Below are 15839 nucleotides of genomic sequence, written 5' to 3'. Positions count from 1 at the left end.
CATTTTCTACTGAACGTATCAGTCAAACCTCCAAAGGTTGTTTAAATTAAAACAAATGCAGCTTTTGCAGATGAAACCTGAGGCACTGCGAGTATTGGAATTACTGTCTAGGTATACTAAAGAATTTCTTAACGAGAAATCAAACATGTTCCAATGGAGAGGAGAGGGAAAAGAAAGAAAAATAATCAGAAAACTGCATCTCTCTTCTACTTCCCCATACCCACGACAAAACCAAACCCAAAGCATTCTGAAGTCCCAAGACATTTCCATTTCATTCTCTGTTCTCAACCAGGAAAAGGAATTTTTCTAATGAATTACCATAATTCTAGCAACTTGAACTGTAATTCAGTAGCCTGCCTTGTACAAGATCAAGTTCTGAGCTATCTTACAAGCCTTCCAAGATCCATTTATTTCAGTCACACAGTTATGAGGACAGACAGACATTAATACTCAAATTCATTAGCAGCAATAAGAACAGTAGCTCCTGTCCTGAGAGGGGACCACAAATAGGAAAGGAATCAAGCTCAAAACATTGAGATTTATTAATTGCAAAACAATTTAATGATTATCCCTGTCAGTTTATTTGCAGCCTGCAAGTCTTTCAGTGCCCAGTTTCACTGGCCTCGAGATCAAATCTGTCAAAAGAAACCATAGCAAGCTTGTATAGCTCTAGTTTTTCCGTGACTTTTCTCAGTCTTTCTGTTTTATGCCTCTAACATGCTAGAACTACATGCTGGTAAGACAACTTCATCCAGCAAGGCCTGGCACAGGCTTTCATTTAACTAACGCAACCTACGGAGCTCTGCCACGTGCCATTTGGATTGGACACCTTGTTTACCCAGTAGGGTTTGTCAAGCTAGCATGAGGCGACGCACAAGTCCAAACAGCTTCTCTATCCTTGATCACCAGTAGTCCAGAACTGACATCCTAATGTTACCATATAAACCTATTTGTCACTGGGAATTCAAAATGAACAATAATAAAATGAACAGATTAAGGATGCAACTGCTAACAACCCCATTTGCCATGGAGGCAAATTTGTCAGGCATATAGTAAAATAAAAGGAAGAAGGAAAGTCTAAGTGAAATACTTCATATATGTTAAGACCATATCTCTTATCACCCATTCCATCACGAAACTATGCAATCAGGGAGATTTCTGGTTGGAGTTTGTGGAGGGTTTTTTTTTGTTTTCAGGGTTTTTGTTTTACTAGCTGTTACTTAAGGATAGCAGTGAAAGATCATGACCCCATTTCCATTCCTCCAGAGTCTGCAGGGCTCTCTTTGATGTTTCTAATGTCATGTAGCCTCATGGATCATATCACCTTTCCCATGAAAGCACAGGGATTATCTTTCTCCACTACTTCGCGTTCTCCCTTACATGAACAAACACCACTTCCTGCTATTCTTCCAACTGTGAAAAATAGCTGCTTATATCATATAGAAAGCCAGTAGCCTTGTTTGTTAACCAGCTGTTTTGCTTTAAGTTGTTGGTATTTTTAAACATGTTTAAATGTTTCCCTTGCCTATAAAAGTCAAATTTCCCAGGAATTTGCCAGAAAAATAGTTCTTACCTTTGCACTCCCAACATCAGCTAGAAATGCTACAATAAATAAAATATAGTTTCCTGGGCTTGTTGCCCTTTAACAAATTCTGTTCTGTACTCAAAAACTAAACCAGGACTAATGTGAAAGAAATCGTTATTGGGTTAAGATAGAAAGGGACATGCTCCTTTTCATCTGAACTCAATACATTAAAGCCTAACCAGATGTGCTCACTTGAGAGAGACTAGAATTAGTAAAGTCACAGTCACATTTTCTAAGTAACATTAAATCTCCTACATCTACATTTTATTTAATGAGCTTTTCCACAGCAGAAAGTAAAGGTTGTTCTAGAAACAAAAACCCACGGATCATAGCTAGTCTCTTCCCAGAGATCCACACAACTTAACAGTACATAATTTCCTCCATGGTGGTCCCTTTATTTATTTTATTTTCTCTCAACAGCCATGCAAAAAATGTAGATAAAGTCAAAGGATAAATTTTATCTCTGTTCTCACAGTTTTTAGGTACAAAGAAGCTTCCTGGAAAAGTTTATACATTTAGGGATGTCTGGACCTGCTCGATTCTCAAAACAAGAGAGTGCCAAGTGATATCCACTGAATTTAGGTCATACTATGGGAATATGTCCTTCAGTGAGGAGGATATGCTACTCAGCAACACAACCATATTGCCTCATACTGCCCTCTAGACTGGTGATACAGATTAGTGCTTGTAAGACATAGGCAGTTTAAGAGATAAATCTCCTTCCTACATAATTTTCAAATCCATTCTATACATTTCTCATCTGAGAAGAAAACTATTGTGCTTGCTTTGCAAACAGAATGGCACCTGGGTGACATTTCTTCAACAACAGCTGCCAAGCAAAAATAACTATGGTCCTAGCAGACACTGGATGAAGAGTTTGTCACAGGAAGAACAGACCCTCTCTATGTCACAGCATGTTTGCAAAGCACTCTCTGTATCCCTAGGACCATGACATATGTGAAATTAAGTTATCCCACTGCTACTGTCAAGCTACTGTCAAGCTCAGACAAAATCCAGGGTGCTCTTCAAGCCCAAGAGCCCAACTGCTTCAGGACAGACCCCATGTTTTCCTGGCATTGCCATGCAGATTGCATCACCACCCCCTTGTGCAGTCAGGCCTTACACAAAACTAAACACTAAACCTGCTGCTCCTACCAAAACAAAACTTTGCCTCCTTGAGTATAACAAGTGTAGCAATAAACCAAGCCAAAAGAAGAAAGAAATCCCATGCAAATGTGCCCAATCAAAAGTAAATAAAATACATATTCCTGGCACCAGGTCTTGGAGGCCCAATGGTGCTCAGACTGACAAATCATGCCAAGCAAGATGTTCTGAGCTTCCACCCCAAAAACTTCATCCATTTGTCAGGAAAACAAAGAACGTCTGAAGCCAAGCAGCATCACTTTAATTGGTTAAATATTAAAAAAAAAAAGTGGAATTGCAACGAGGCCAATGTAAGGACAGGAATGAACTGACCTTGACATACGCTAGGTAATGCTCACACTTTTCCTGCATGTAAGACAGTTGTAACTTCTCTGTGATCTGCCCCACTGTCTCTCCAGAAGTCACAAAGTAAACTCTGGGTTGCTGGCTCTTTTCCTTCTTTGCCACATCAGCAGTCAAGTTATAATTCAAACCTGTTTTAAAAAGGAAGAAGAAGAAAACAAAGGATGTCAGTGAACAATAGTTATTTTCTAGCCACCTATCAATGGATCCTGTTGCCCGTGGGACATGTGTGTTTGAAGAAAGGTCAACACTTGCAGGCCCTCAATCAATCACTAAGTTTCCTGTGGCTGCACAAAACCAAATCCAATTACTAACGTACACCCAGGTTTCACGTTGGTACGTTCCCCAGCCCATCCTTTCCTATAGAAGATGATGTGTAAAAATACAGCTAGACATGCACATTAATTAAAAAAGATGCTTAAACTATGTTGCTAACAGAAAAAGCAAAAACACAACACAAACAACAGCAGAAGCCTCAAGCTTTGTCTTCCTTCTATAACAACATAAACCATGCAAATATCAACCAGGATGTGGCACTTCCTGACAATTACTTTTGTTGATTTGCAGTCATCTTAGCATTTAGACCTTAACTAGAGGTCACTGCCTCGCACTCAGTAATCCCCCTCTTAGATGTTACACATCCCTGGCAGCTTACAGAAGACATACCCAGAGACTAATGAGCTGTATATGTAAATCCTGTTTCCTGCTGTTCTACAGAATAGGTAGCTTAACACAATCAGTTGGTTTGTGACTGAATGTATCTGTATCCAAAAAAACCCTTATTTGTTACGTGAAGTAGTTGTACAGTGATTGAATAATCCAGGCGGCCTGTACCTTTTCTGTTGGTAAATGCAAGAACAGGAGCAATGAAACTGCAACAGAAACATGAACGCTTGTTCTGCTGCTGTCTACAGCCAAGGGAAACAGTGGCTGTGAGGTCCTTTCACTCATCACACACCATGGCTGTACTGATTTCAGCTGCTATCAAGGCAATAATGGGAATACCATGAGATTGGCTCACTATAAATGGCTTAATTAGTTGATAATCTTTGTTAATGACAGCCAGCACCAGCTCCTGTGCTGATTTATTACATATGTAGGGTGCTTGCCAAATTATTGCTTTGGCTTTTATGTATGTTTTAAGTCCCAAATGATTGATGCCAGATAATATGCTCCCCATAAATGTAAACTTCTTTAAAGCCAGAATTTTGTAAACAAGCACTGTAAATGTAACATATTCCTGGACTGAGATCTTCTATACCAAGTTTCAGTAAGGGTTCATTGCTGGGTTTTGTTGTGGTTTTATTTGGTTTTGTGGTGGTGCTTGTTTTTTTTTTTAATCAATGAAAATCCCAATCTCTCTAAATTAACATGGCTGACAATGCTATCACCTCCAATCATTTCTCCACCAAAATTTCACTACCTTGAAGAGTTTATTTAAATATGTTGTAAAACTTGGTGCAAAAGTCTCTGTGAACATTCATAATTCATGTAATTCAAACCAACCCCACTTCTATTTGCAGTGTGTTGCATTCTGATGAAAAATTCATTCACAAGTTCACACAAAGCAACCAGAGATATACCCTAGGTAGTATGAAAAGCCACAACTGAGGAATCAGCATAACTACCATCACAGGGCTTCTCCTGAATTTTTTTTGCTTGCTTTTGGCAGAATAACTTGCTTAGAGGGATAATGCCTTGAAAGTATTTCAAACTCTGACAAGCTCAGCACCACAAACTCTCACTGAATTGGTGTTTGCTCAGTCCCACTAAAGAGCACCACCTAAACAGAAACACAGGGTTTAGCCTGTTGAAATCCCAGCAGTCTCTTTCTTAACTTTTTTTTCTTTTTTGAAGTGTGCACATCCCACACCCATCCCCAATTGTTTCCCTTCCGCTTTCAAGACCTCACATGCGTGCACACATGCTGAGGTCTGTACCAGTGTCCCAAGGATACAGACACAAAAACCCATTTGCAAATCCAGGCCCTGCATAGGCAGAGGCAAAAAGCTGCATGGGGAGACACAGCCCTCTTCAAAGGAGGAGCACCAAAGGCAGGCAGGGCTGGAGAGCTTGCAGGGGCGTCTGGGGAGGTTCGGAGGCTCTCCAAAGGAAGCACAACATATTACTGACACTGAACAATTCCTCACTGCAGGCGTGGAGATGCATCCCCACACGAGCCCCGTACCAGGCCTCTGAGCAAAGCGATCCCAGCTACCGTCTCTCCGAAATGGCAGTGGATGTTTTCAATCAAGCAGCACAGTTCCCGTCCTCCACCCTGCCTCCCCTTTATTTTGACAACTTGTTTCTATGTTATATCCAATGATGTCACATCAGTGGAAAAACTGAAATATCATGAGTAAGGTTTTTTTTTTTCCCCCCAACTTCATTGCTTCCAAAAAGCAGCCAGGGTGGGGAGATAACCAGCCAAACTTAGCACTGCTGGTGGTATAAGTTCCTCCTGCTCACTCCAGTACCAGACAGAGAGGCAAGTTTTCATCAGCAAATTAACTCTTCCAGGTAATGCCTTCAAATATTTGTCCAGCAGCTTTAAGCACATCTGGTTAGAAATGTTTCTGGGGATCTGCCCACCCAAAATCACACAATCAAAACGGAACGTTGGTATGGATTTGATGAGCTCAGATGAAGGGCTTGATTCTTTTAATGACTATTCCTTTTCCATAACCAAAGTTAAATGCCTAAAAGCTTTGATAACAGCTCCCTCTGAGAAATTTTTGGTCATATGTGCAAGAGGACCGCCAGCCAGCAGACCAGGCAAGTTACTCCAGCCAGTAACAGATGCACCAAGTAAACGGCAGCAGGCATTTTATAATAAATTTTCATCCTAAGTGGCACATATGTATTAATGATGCAAGAGTCATCCCCTCACAGGGCTCAAGGCAGCCCTGAAGCAGAGAGAAGTGAGGAGGGATTGAAATCAGGCAGTGTATCCTGTGAGCTAAACCAGGAGTCACAGCTGGCTATGCTAATGGCGGGGTTACACACCCTGGCACATCCCTTCCTTGCCTACTCAGAAAATGCTAGAGCACACAAAAAGCAGGCGGCAAAATGCTCAGCAGGGATAAGCACACCCACAAGTGCTTGTTAAATTACTAGCTATAGTACTGATTTGCAGGGGGGAAGGAGAGGCACCACATGGAGAAAATTAAGAACTTACTAGATAATAACAAAAAGCCATTGGAAGAGGAATGTATTTCTTTGCTGTCTCTACCACTAATTACGACGAGAAAATGATTCATGAAGTTTGCTTGAAGAGAAAATTCTTAAGTAACAAAAGTATTAAAAAAAATTGCCCCAGCAAATGACAACATACATAGGACATTCCCCCCCATTCTCTTCCAAAAAGCTTTCCCCTTGTTTCAAATCCTCTCTCACAGCGTTGTCCCTAGCTGCTAAGTAGGGAGCCATCCTCGCTGCTCCATACACTGAACACCACATCCCTACAGCATCCCTACTTCTGAGGCATTCAGAGGGTAGCACTGACACAGGCCTGCATCCAAGCAGACTGGAAAAATGCGACACAGACAGAAATAACACTCCTGCACCAAACTACAGCAGGATACAGGTAAGAAGAGTGTCCACTTTCATTAGGCATGTTTCTTCAGTCCTAGAAATTTATTCAAACAGAGTGAAAATATCAAACAACCTATTATCCCACACTAAATCTCACACCAGTCTTTCAGGCAGGGAGGGACCAGTCTTTGGGACAGGAGAACAACCCTAGAAATGGACCAACACAGAAGTGATGCACATCTGAAGTGAAGAGTACAGGAGAAACTCTGAAGCAATTTCTAGTGCATCTGCCTAACTCTAGCCAAATGCCCCAACCCTTCATTTTCATAGCCACTAAGATTCACTTAATTCTCGTATTGGCTCTATTGTTGTTGTTGTTGTTATTATTATTATTATTGTAGAGGAAATTATCCAGACTGTGAGCACAAGTTTACTTCCATTCTCCTGCAGGGATGAATGCAGAAGCAGCGCTTGATGCACAGAGATGCCAGCAGCCTCTGTTTTCTTGTCCTGGTCACCGAGAAGCACACGGTCTGAACAGGGTGAAGCCTGCTCATCCAGGCTAGAAAAGGCCTTTCTTTCATCCCTGCCTTTCCCTCAGATACAGAGACCCCAGGGGAGACAAAGCAATGGCCCCTCAAGTGAGGGAGGAACAGCCTGAGTGAGATTCCGAGGTGAAAGAGTGAAAATTTAAAATGCTGTAGTTCTCACACACCCAAGATGTACCAGAGGCTGTCTCTGTTGGTGGGCATACGACTAGACACTCAGCAATCCAGCAAGCGCTGCGGCAGAGCAAAGGGTCAGACAATGCCTGGCACACAGTGCAGAGCACATGCTTCGCCTGAAGGGGGGTAAAAAAGGGGAAAAAAAAAAAGGGGGGGGGAAGGGGGGAGGGAAGGGGGGGAAGGGGGGAAAAAGGGAAGGGGGGAAAAAGGGAAGGGAAGGGAAGGGAAGGGAAGGGAAGGGAAGGGAAGGGAAGGGAAGGGAAGGGAAGGGAAGGGAAGGGAAGGGAAGGGAGAGTGGGGAATATTTATAAGCAAGTGTGAGGCAGTGCCAGATGAAGACAACTTTCCTTCACATGCCAGTTAACAAAATAACCCTATGTTCAAATAAGCATTGAAGACACACGTTTGCCACAGAAGAATGCTGCCTGCACATTCAGCTTGACTTTCTAAATATTGTGAAGTAGGTGACCAACTTCAGCTGCCCAAAAGCAAGAGCAATGCTCAGCTTTTCACCAGCAAGCAGCAGTCTTGAGTGTCCACACTGACAAGCCTTAGGGGAGCAGTGTTTCTGGGGAGCACTGTGTTCTCGCTGTCTGACTTAACAGACCACCCCCAGACATCCGAAGATGAGACAAGCCCAACACTTTTAGCCACAAAACTTTGACATAGCATTTTAACACCTCGCTATGCCTTTCAGAATCTGAACTGGACCACGATGTACTTACAGGAATATTCTATTTTTTTCCCCCACATTTAACCACACAAGAGAGGAACCGTTGCAATATTTCCATGAATTGTTCCACCCTTTGTTAATTGATACTCTTCAACTGCAAGATAATTAAAATGGCCTGACTGTTAGACTACAAACTGAAAGCTTATTTGAGATATTTTATCCAAATCATATCCCCAAGGGGTTTTATACACTCAGATAGTTCTGGCTGCAATATTTTCAAGACAAATCACTTTGCTAGAAGCATTGTATAAAAGGACAATGGTTGGAAGTTTTATAATCATCTACTTAAAAGTAAAAAAATTCCTTGTAATGAGATGGATGTTACTCATCGAAGAAGATGCACATATGCTTTCACCACAATAAATCATTGGGAGTACAGTTTGTATGACAACACAGAGGAATTCAACTGGCTCTTACAAGACATGATGAACAGGAAGATAGGTCTTTTGCAAACGAGGGGAACAGATATTTAGATTGGAAAAAAAGGCAGCTCACTTCTTAGCCACATGTCCAGAAATATGAAATGAAAGCAAAGGAAGCATTTTAAACAGTACCCCCAGGAACATAAAAAAACCTAGATATTCAGAAAATCTATTCAGTGATTTTCAGAAAGGAATTAACACCCCTGGAGCACTCAGAGATAAGTATCTTCTGAACTGACAGAGTAGCAGGCAGTACAAAAAATACTTTATCAAAGCATGTATTTGTCTGCTGAGAGTGATCATTTACAGGGAAGGAAAAAGTGCAAAAATAGAAACTGAAGTCTCAGTTGCACCAATATGTTAGAATCCAGAAGAATCTTAAATTTAGTAACTTCACTTTTTTGAGCTGGTCAGGTGACAAAGTGACAACCTGCAGAGAGCAACTTCAACAAGCAGCTTGTAGTTCTCACTCCACGTGAATGGCAGGAGAATTAGCAAGAAGCTTTTTTCTTTTCCAACTAAATTTAAATCCAAATACTGCAGCAGGTTCTGCATACTGGGATGCACAGACGCAACTCTCACCCTTCTCGATTAATGGCTCAGAAAGGCTGGGGCACAGAGCAGGAGGAGGCACTGCTTCCCCCAGCTCCTCACAAGACTGACTGCAGAGATGCAGCACACTGTGAGGCTGAGGCATCTTCCCTGAGCAGCACACTGCAAGTGCTCTGCCATTCTAAAAGCACGGTGAAGGTAAAACATCGTGGCTGAACTAAACAAACCCAGACCTTTACAATATTTAGAAATGCTCTATCTATCCCCATACCACTTCACACAATATCTAAGACTTGTAAACATTGGGATGTAAAAGACATAAGTAATATTTTAATGCAGCCAAGACGTAAAGGCTTGCACAATTACACACCTGACACAATTCCATTCACCTGAGAAACTCCATGTGTTTTAACAGAGACTAACTAATCTGGAAGATATTCTTGCCATCAGTAAAATACTGGGCTATTTACAATAATTTTACAGACAGGTAAACTGATGCACAGAAAAGGATTTGCTCATGTCTGGTAGGAATTCAGATTTATAGTGCTCTGTTTCAAGAGCTCCTTGTAGACTTTCAAAAACTATTAATCCAGAGCAAATCAGACCTGTTTTCTGCTAACATTGATAGAGGATATGGATACAGAAATGGGTTATCAAGAGGTAAACAGGCAATATAAATTTACAAAGCATCAATTACTTCCATGTTCTCTGTCCTTGCAGTAAGCCCAAAGACACATTTCCCTCCTTTCACTGAGGAAGGAACTGCCCCAGTATTATGCCAGCCTCATCAGAAGGTAAAAACATGCTCAAGAAAGTTCCCAGGGAACCTTCAACTTTCTGGAATGGTATAAGCCAGCTTACCTTGAAACAACTTATTTCACATAAAAGCTCTGTTACTGACTCCAAAGGGAGCCCCTGACTCCAGGTCAAGCTGCTAGCGTGTCCCTGCCCAGGGCTGGTGCAGGTACCTTACCTATTTCTCCAGGAACACGCTTGCCACTGAAGCGAAAGCACACTGTGACATTGAGGCAGTTCACTGGCTGCAAGCCATCATGGCACTGAGGAGCTGTGATATTGATGGACGCGGGCAGGAAAATGGAGATGTCCATGGTAATGACAGGCCTGGATCTGGAGATCAACAGAGAAGTGGAATTGAGTGATCATGCCTTTTCCGCCAAAGGAAAATAAAGCAAATTTAGTAAACTGCACAATATCAAGCAGACATGAAAAATAAGAGACTGCTTTTGAACTATAAGATAAATGAGCACTTGACCTAGCTGGCAAGGACTACTAGTGTCTGAATGAAAACCATAATGTCAGCTTGAAGTTCAGTGTTCAGATACAGACTGCACGCAGGCAGCTGGGGAAACTGATAATATATAATAATCATCATCTCCAGCAAAAGTTGCATAAAACCTTTCTGATGACTGAAGTGGATAACAGAATTAGCACAATGGCAACCAAGGACAAGAAGCTCATGCAAGTGAGATTTCTTGCTAAGCAGCCTGGATGGTCAGGAATGGGTAGGCAAAGACCTTCGGTTTCCAAAGAAGGTGTACAGTCAAATTTGTGACCTGAAAGTCAAGGAGGGAGCACAGGAGGAGATGGATTCATACATAATTCTTCTGACAGTGTAAGAGAGACAACAGACACACCACATTCATGTTTTCTGCAGGAGCGAACATTTGGCCAATTCCCTCCTGGTGAGTGGTAAGGATTGAATACTCTTTCCAAGCTGCTGGACTCTGTTTCAGGAGTTACCCAGTACACAGTGAACAAAAGCTTTCTACCCTTGTAACTCCAGCACCAGGTTATTGTTATGACTATTCCCGGCTGAAGAAGGCCTTGGCCAGAACCACAGAGCAAGGCAAGCACCATCAGGGCCCAGGTCGGTCTCCTCTGTTGCACAACACAGAAGCCCCGCCAGGTTGGTTGGGAAAAGCAGCCCAGAAACCCAAGCTCTCCTGAGCCATCCCCAGCCCAGGACTTCAGCCCAAAAATGCACCGAGTGTTATTCTTCATGGTTTCAATTCTGTACATGTTCAACATGAACATGTTCTTCCAAAACCAACTCCAGTAGTAAAAAAAATGTGCAGCAACCAGCAGATTCACTTCTAAGGTGTAGTCCCAGCAGCCATGCGAGGCCAGACCATGTAAGTAAACCACTTCAGGACTCTCATTCTACAAGCCACTTAATTTAGAGGCAGGGGAGAGGGGGGAGAAGAGAGCAGGGATTGTGGTTACACCTAATTCATATTGACTGGAACAAGCTTCACATCAATCTCCAAGACAGCTGCTCAAACTCTTTTACCACAGCCTGAAAATAACAGTGCAAGTTCGCCTTTTGAGATGGAGGATGAAGATAAATGCTAACCCTAGAAATATATACAGTAATGGGGGAAAAGAAAAAAAGGAGGAAAATGAGTGAGCTTCCTAGGCTGATTTTACACCTTGGAAAAAACCTCCTTCCAAATGCTTGAGAAAACATAAAAGAATAAATGGTATAATTGATCTGGAAAAATGTTTCTCCTAGAAAAAAATATCTCTCCAGCCATGATGCACCGTGTGATTTTTCCTTAACATCAGCTGACTTGGTTATTCACTGGGGAAAAAAACGAACGACAACGTATCTGTCAAACAGCCATATACACACACCAGCAATACAGCAATGACGATCTGCCCCAAGTGACCATGGCTTCCACCAGAGCCTTTAATATCACTTGGCAAAACATTTGTTGGTTTTGGCCAAAGGACTTCACAAAGGCTTCTGGAGGGATGAGGGGGGGAAAAAAAGCTAATTTCTTTATCCTAATCTGAATCTAAACAGCAAGAGGGACACACTGTAAATTGGCAGTAGCAGTAATTAAGCAGGCTGCCCATAAAGTCAGTCAGTAATGCGCTAATCTCCGAAACGCACAGGCAGCGACTAAACGTGTGGACAGAGGTCACCATGCTGTTGCAGTGTATGTTGTTTTAAACATCACAGCAAGCCTTTCAGATTGCCCTTCCCCACCCTGCAAGTAACAACAATGCAGGAGAAATGTGCACAGTTTTCTTTCTAGCAGTTTTGAAGACATGGGGCTGCGAGATCCCATCTGGGGCATGGCACACCTTTTCACAGAAGCAGCAATTGCCTTCCTCTGCATGCATGATGAAGGAATAGAAAACTCTTCAGAAGACCTGACAACCTGCCATGCTGATCATCAGGAGCATTTCTTCACCCCTCTTCTTTTTCCTTTTGTTTTGTTTAACTAATTCAAATGGAAACAGAGCCAAGTTTTTTCTGCCTTGAACAGGAAGCAGGCTGGTGCATCCATTCTGCAGCTCCATCATTTGTCTTGCCAGTCTCACCACATCCCTGTATCTTCCATTAAGATGCAGGAGTCTCTAGTGACTACTTCTAATGACATCTAGGTATTGACAACATTTTTCTATTAAATATTAACAAGTGTAACAATGGAGCTACTGGCAAAATTCAAACTTCCCATTCTCTTCCCCAGGTGTGTGCATCTCAAGCCCGCTCCTACTCTAACTCTCTACCTGCATAATTTGGTGGACCAAGCTGTCACACCCGTCTCCATCAGATGAAACAAACAATTGCGCTTAACCCATACACTTGAAACAGCAGCCCAAATCCCATGTGCATTGCAAGCGTCTCCGTATTTCATTTCCCTGAAGACTCTTATTTCATTCTGCATCCCATTATAACTTGCAAAATTACATCCTGGCATCATATGCAGCTGGCTTTTTGCTCAACCACATTCCCTTAAATCATAATTTATTTACTTTATGCAAATGTAAAAAAAGCCTCACAAATTCAGAGCCACGTTTCTAAAAAGGCACTAAGATGCAACACATCTCCTTCTGGTTGTAACCCTTTGTTTTGTTCATAGCCCTGGGAGCCCTATGTATTGTCATCCCTCACTATGCTATTTAAATTAGATTGTGCATTCTTTGACACCATCCATGTCTAAGGCTGTGCTTAAAAAGTAATCCAGCTTGCTGCTTCTGACCACAATAAACTAGTGAGAAAACTGGAGTGGTGAAGGACTTAGACCACATAAGATGGTGGTCAAATGAAAACAGAAAACAGACTCAAAAAGAAGACAACAGCGGATGAAAAAGACATTGATCTCACCTCAGAAGTACCACATTGTCTGACAAGAAGGCTCCAACGGTCATATCTGAAATTTTTGTAACATTGAGACATTTACAAAGGAGGCACAGAATTCAGTTCTCTCAGTTTGTAAATTACAGAGCATATATCTAAAAAAAGCATTTTTCTGACTTAAATCAGCCAGCTGGTCCCTTCAAATTTCATTATGTCATAAGTATTATAACTAGAGAATTATGTCTGTGACATTACGTCATTTCTACTTCATTGTTTGTTGTTTATTATTATTATGTTATTGTCTACTTTTTTTTTTTTTAAGATTGTCATCATGACTGGGCAGCTTCCAGGTAACTTACAACCTTGGCCAGACACTGAAATCCTCTGTTTTAACATCTCAGTCCTTCATCATGACTGCCCAAACACCTGAATCAAGCAATTGACTCAATTTCTTATCAGGAGCTTCGAATAACAGAGGGAAAAGGGAAGAAGATGCTCAGCTTCATTGGCCTCCTGCAATGGCAGGAACCAGCAACCTAGAAACAACCAGCTCCATTGTTTTCTCAGCCTGCTGCTGCATTTCCCCAGTGCTCTCACTGCCAGAGTAGCAGACGTACCTGGATAACCATTGCCATCCATATCGACTCCCCCTGATATAGACTGGCCAAACATCCGTAGCATTGGGTTTATTGTTTGCCCAGACAGCTTCTGCAGCAGAAAACACGAGTGAAATCAGTCAATAACACAAAGAATCCTCAAAAAAAAAAAAAAAGCAAACAAAAAAACCTTCGAGCCTGATTTTCATGGTCACCGAGGCTCTTTTCTGTGGGCTGGAAATGCCGCACATCTGCAGGCTCGCATTTCACCCACGCAGCCCTGAGCAGGAAGGCTGTTGACTGCAGGAAGCCCTTCTGCTCTGGGCTAGGAGGAGGCCAGTGTTGACTTGGATTAAAAAACACACCTGCATTTCAACCCTCATGCAGACCCAAGCAAAATAAAGAACACATCAAACAGATTTCTTGGGGGGGGGAGGAAATTTAACTGCACCCTAGAGATTTTACTTTTTTTTTTTTTTGCATTATCTTAATTTCTGTAAATAAAAGTTTTAAGCAGCATCTTAATAAAATTAATGATTAATTGAAACAGAAAATCCTGCACAGCCATTCCTTTTCACAAAGTTTGCCAGCATACTCAAAGTCAAAATGATTAATTTTCATCCCACTTGGAAATTCTGGTTTCCATCAGCTATTATGCAGTATTTTGTGTCAGTTTGGAAGCAGTATCTCACTTGTGCCTCCCCAACGCAAAGATTAATTAACTTCTAACATAGCTTCTTTTTTTTTTTAATTACTAACACAAAAAACTTTCTCTAAACATTTTGAATTGTAAATGCCTTTGTCTGAAGCAAATTAATGTATCAAAATCTCATTTTCTAAGGAGGCAATCAGATGTCTCCCAGCTCTCATTCATTATGCTGGGCCACCAATGCAAGACCTGAACTCAAACCAGCATCTGACTGCAGAAGTTAAAGACAAAGGAAACCTATCCCATGAAGTAATTTCAAGGCTGTTGGTGGTGCTTCACAGCTTGTGACATGAGACCAGCTTTTCCTGGCCCTCCCATAAAAGGACATAATATTGGACAAAGCGTCAGACAGGAAATTCACGGAAAAAAAGACAAGTTGAGAGGAAGAAAGATATCCTGCAGTCCTGACAGCCAGTTTAAAGAGAAACCAGTGCTCCGCCATGTACAGATCTCCTTTTCCTACGTGTGGGCAGATAAGATTAAGACAAATGGAAGTAACTTCCTCCCCACATTACACTTGCATCACATTTTTGGAGGGTCCCAGTTAGGCTGGTAAATCTCACCTGCAAACATCCCAGTGAACATCTGCAGGCTATTACAGCCCAGAAGGCAGAGGTATAATGCTGTTCTGCTTTTAAGTGCCATGAATGAAAACAGCAGGCCACAAAGCCAATTAAGCTGCTTCTGCTCATAGCCACCACTAAAGTTGCTGAAGGGACATCAGGGAACGACATTGATCAACGATTTAAACGAAGAAAAGGGTAGGAAAAGGCTAACAAAATGAAAAGGGTGAAAATATATCCTGCAGCCCCCACCACCACCTCTCTCAGCTTATTTAAAAAAGGAAATCCAGGGCATTAAGATGGCTCAGGGGTGCAGTAGTAAGATACAAAAAGTCTTTCACCTTTGGGTTCAAATCCAGGGCAGGTAGGTAAAGAGCTGAAGCTGTTGCACAGCTTTTTTGATTGCACATGGGAGATGAACCAGTGGTCTGTCTGGTGCCCCGCAGCAGACACTGGGAAATGGCACGGAGATACTGCCCCTAAGTGGTGCCCCCTTGGCTGCCTCGGGACAATGATAGGAATGGTATCAAGTCAACGACACAGTACTGTGCTACCCTCTTGAGCTGGGCTTTGTCCCAAGTGGAGAGGCATGCGCCATGTCTGCTGGCCTTTCTCCAATGGGGAGGGAGAGATCGCAAGCAGGATGTTTCTCTTCCCACCCTGCTGATCTGGCCTCTTTCACAACTGTAAAATTTTCCCATGAATGACCAAAAAAAAAAAAAAAATCCGATCCTTTTCAACAAGGGCTGGAAAGCTCCAGGCTTTTTGACAGCCAGAGAAGAACCTCCCAACCAGTGGATCTT

General features: G+C 42.1%; 1 protein-coding gene across 2 annotated transcripts in view; it reads right to left on the bottom strand.

The window, feature by feature from the left end:
* Positions 1 to 15839, bottom strand: part of ITGA9 (integrin subunit alpha 9) — a 231951-nt gene that overhangs the window by 174705 nt on the left and 41407 nt on the right. For both annotated transcript variants that reach the window (XM_054817092.1, XM_054817093.1), the window contains exons 12-15: positions 13786 to 13876; positions 13196 to 13241; positions 10031 to 10185; positions 3062 to 3222 (exon numbers count right to left, since the gene is read on the bottom strand). In XM_054817092.1, coding sequence (XP_054673067.1) covers positions 3062 to 3222; positions 10031 to 10185; positions 13196 to 13241; positions 13786 to 13876 — 453 coding nt within the window. The remainder of the gene's footprint in view (positions 1 to 3061; positions 3223 to 10030; positions 10186 to 13195; positions 13242 to 13785; positions 13877 to 15839) is intronic.

The sequence above is a fragment of the Grus americana genome, chromosome 2 (genome assembly GCF_028858705.1).
Source record: "Grus americana isolate bGruAme1 chromosome 2, bGruAme1.mat, whole genome shotgun sequence".
Taxonomy (NCBI): domain Eukaryota; kingdom Metazoa; phylum Chordata; class Aves; order Gruiformes; family Gruidae; genus Grus; species Grus americana.
The sequence above is the reverse complement of the archived record's forward strand: the minus strand, read 5'-3'. Positions and strand labels throughout refer to the sequence as shown.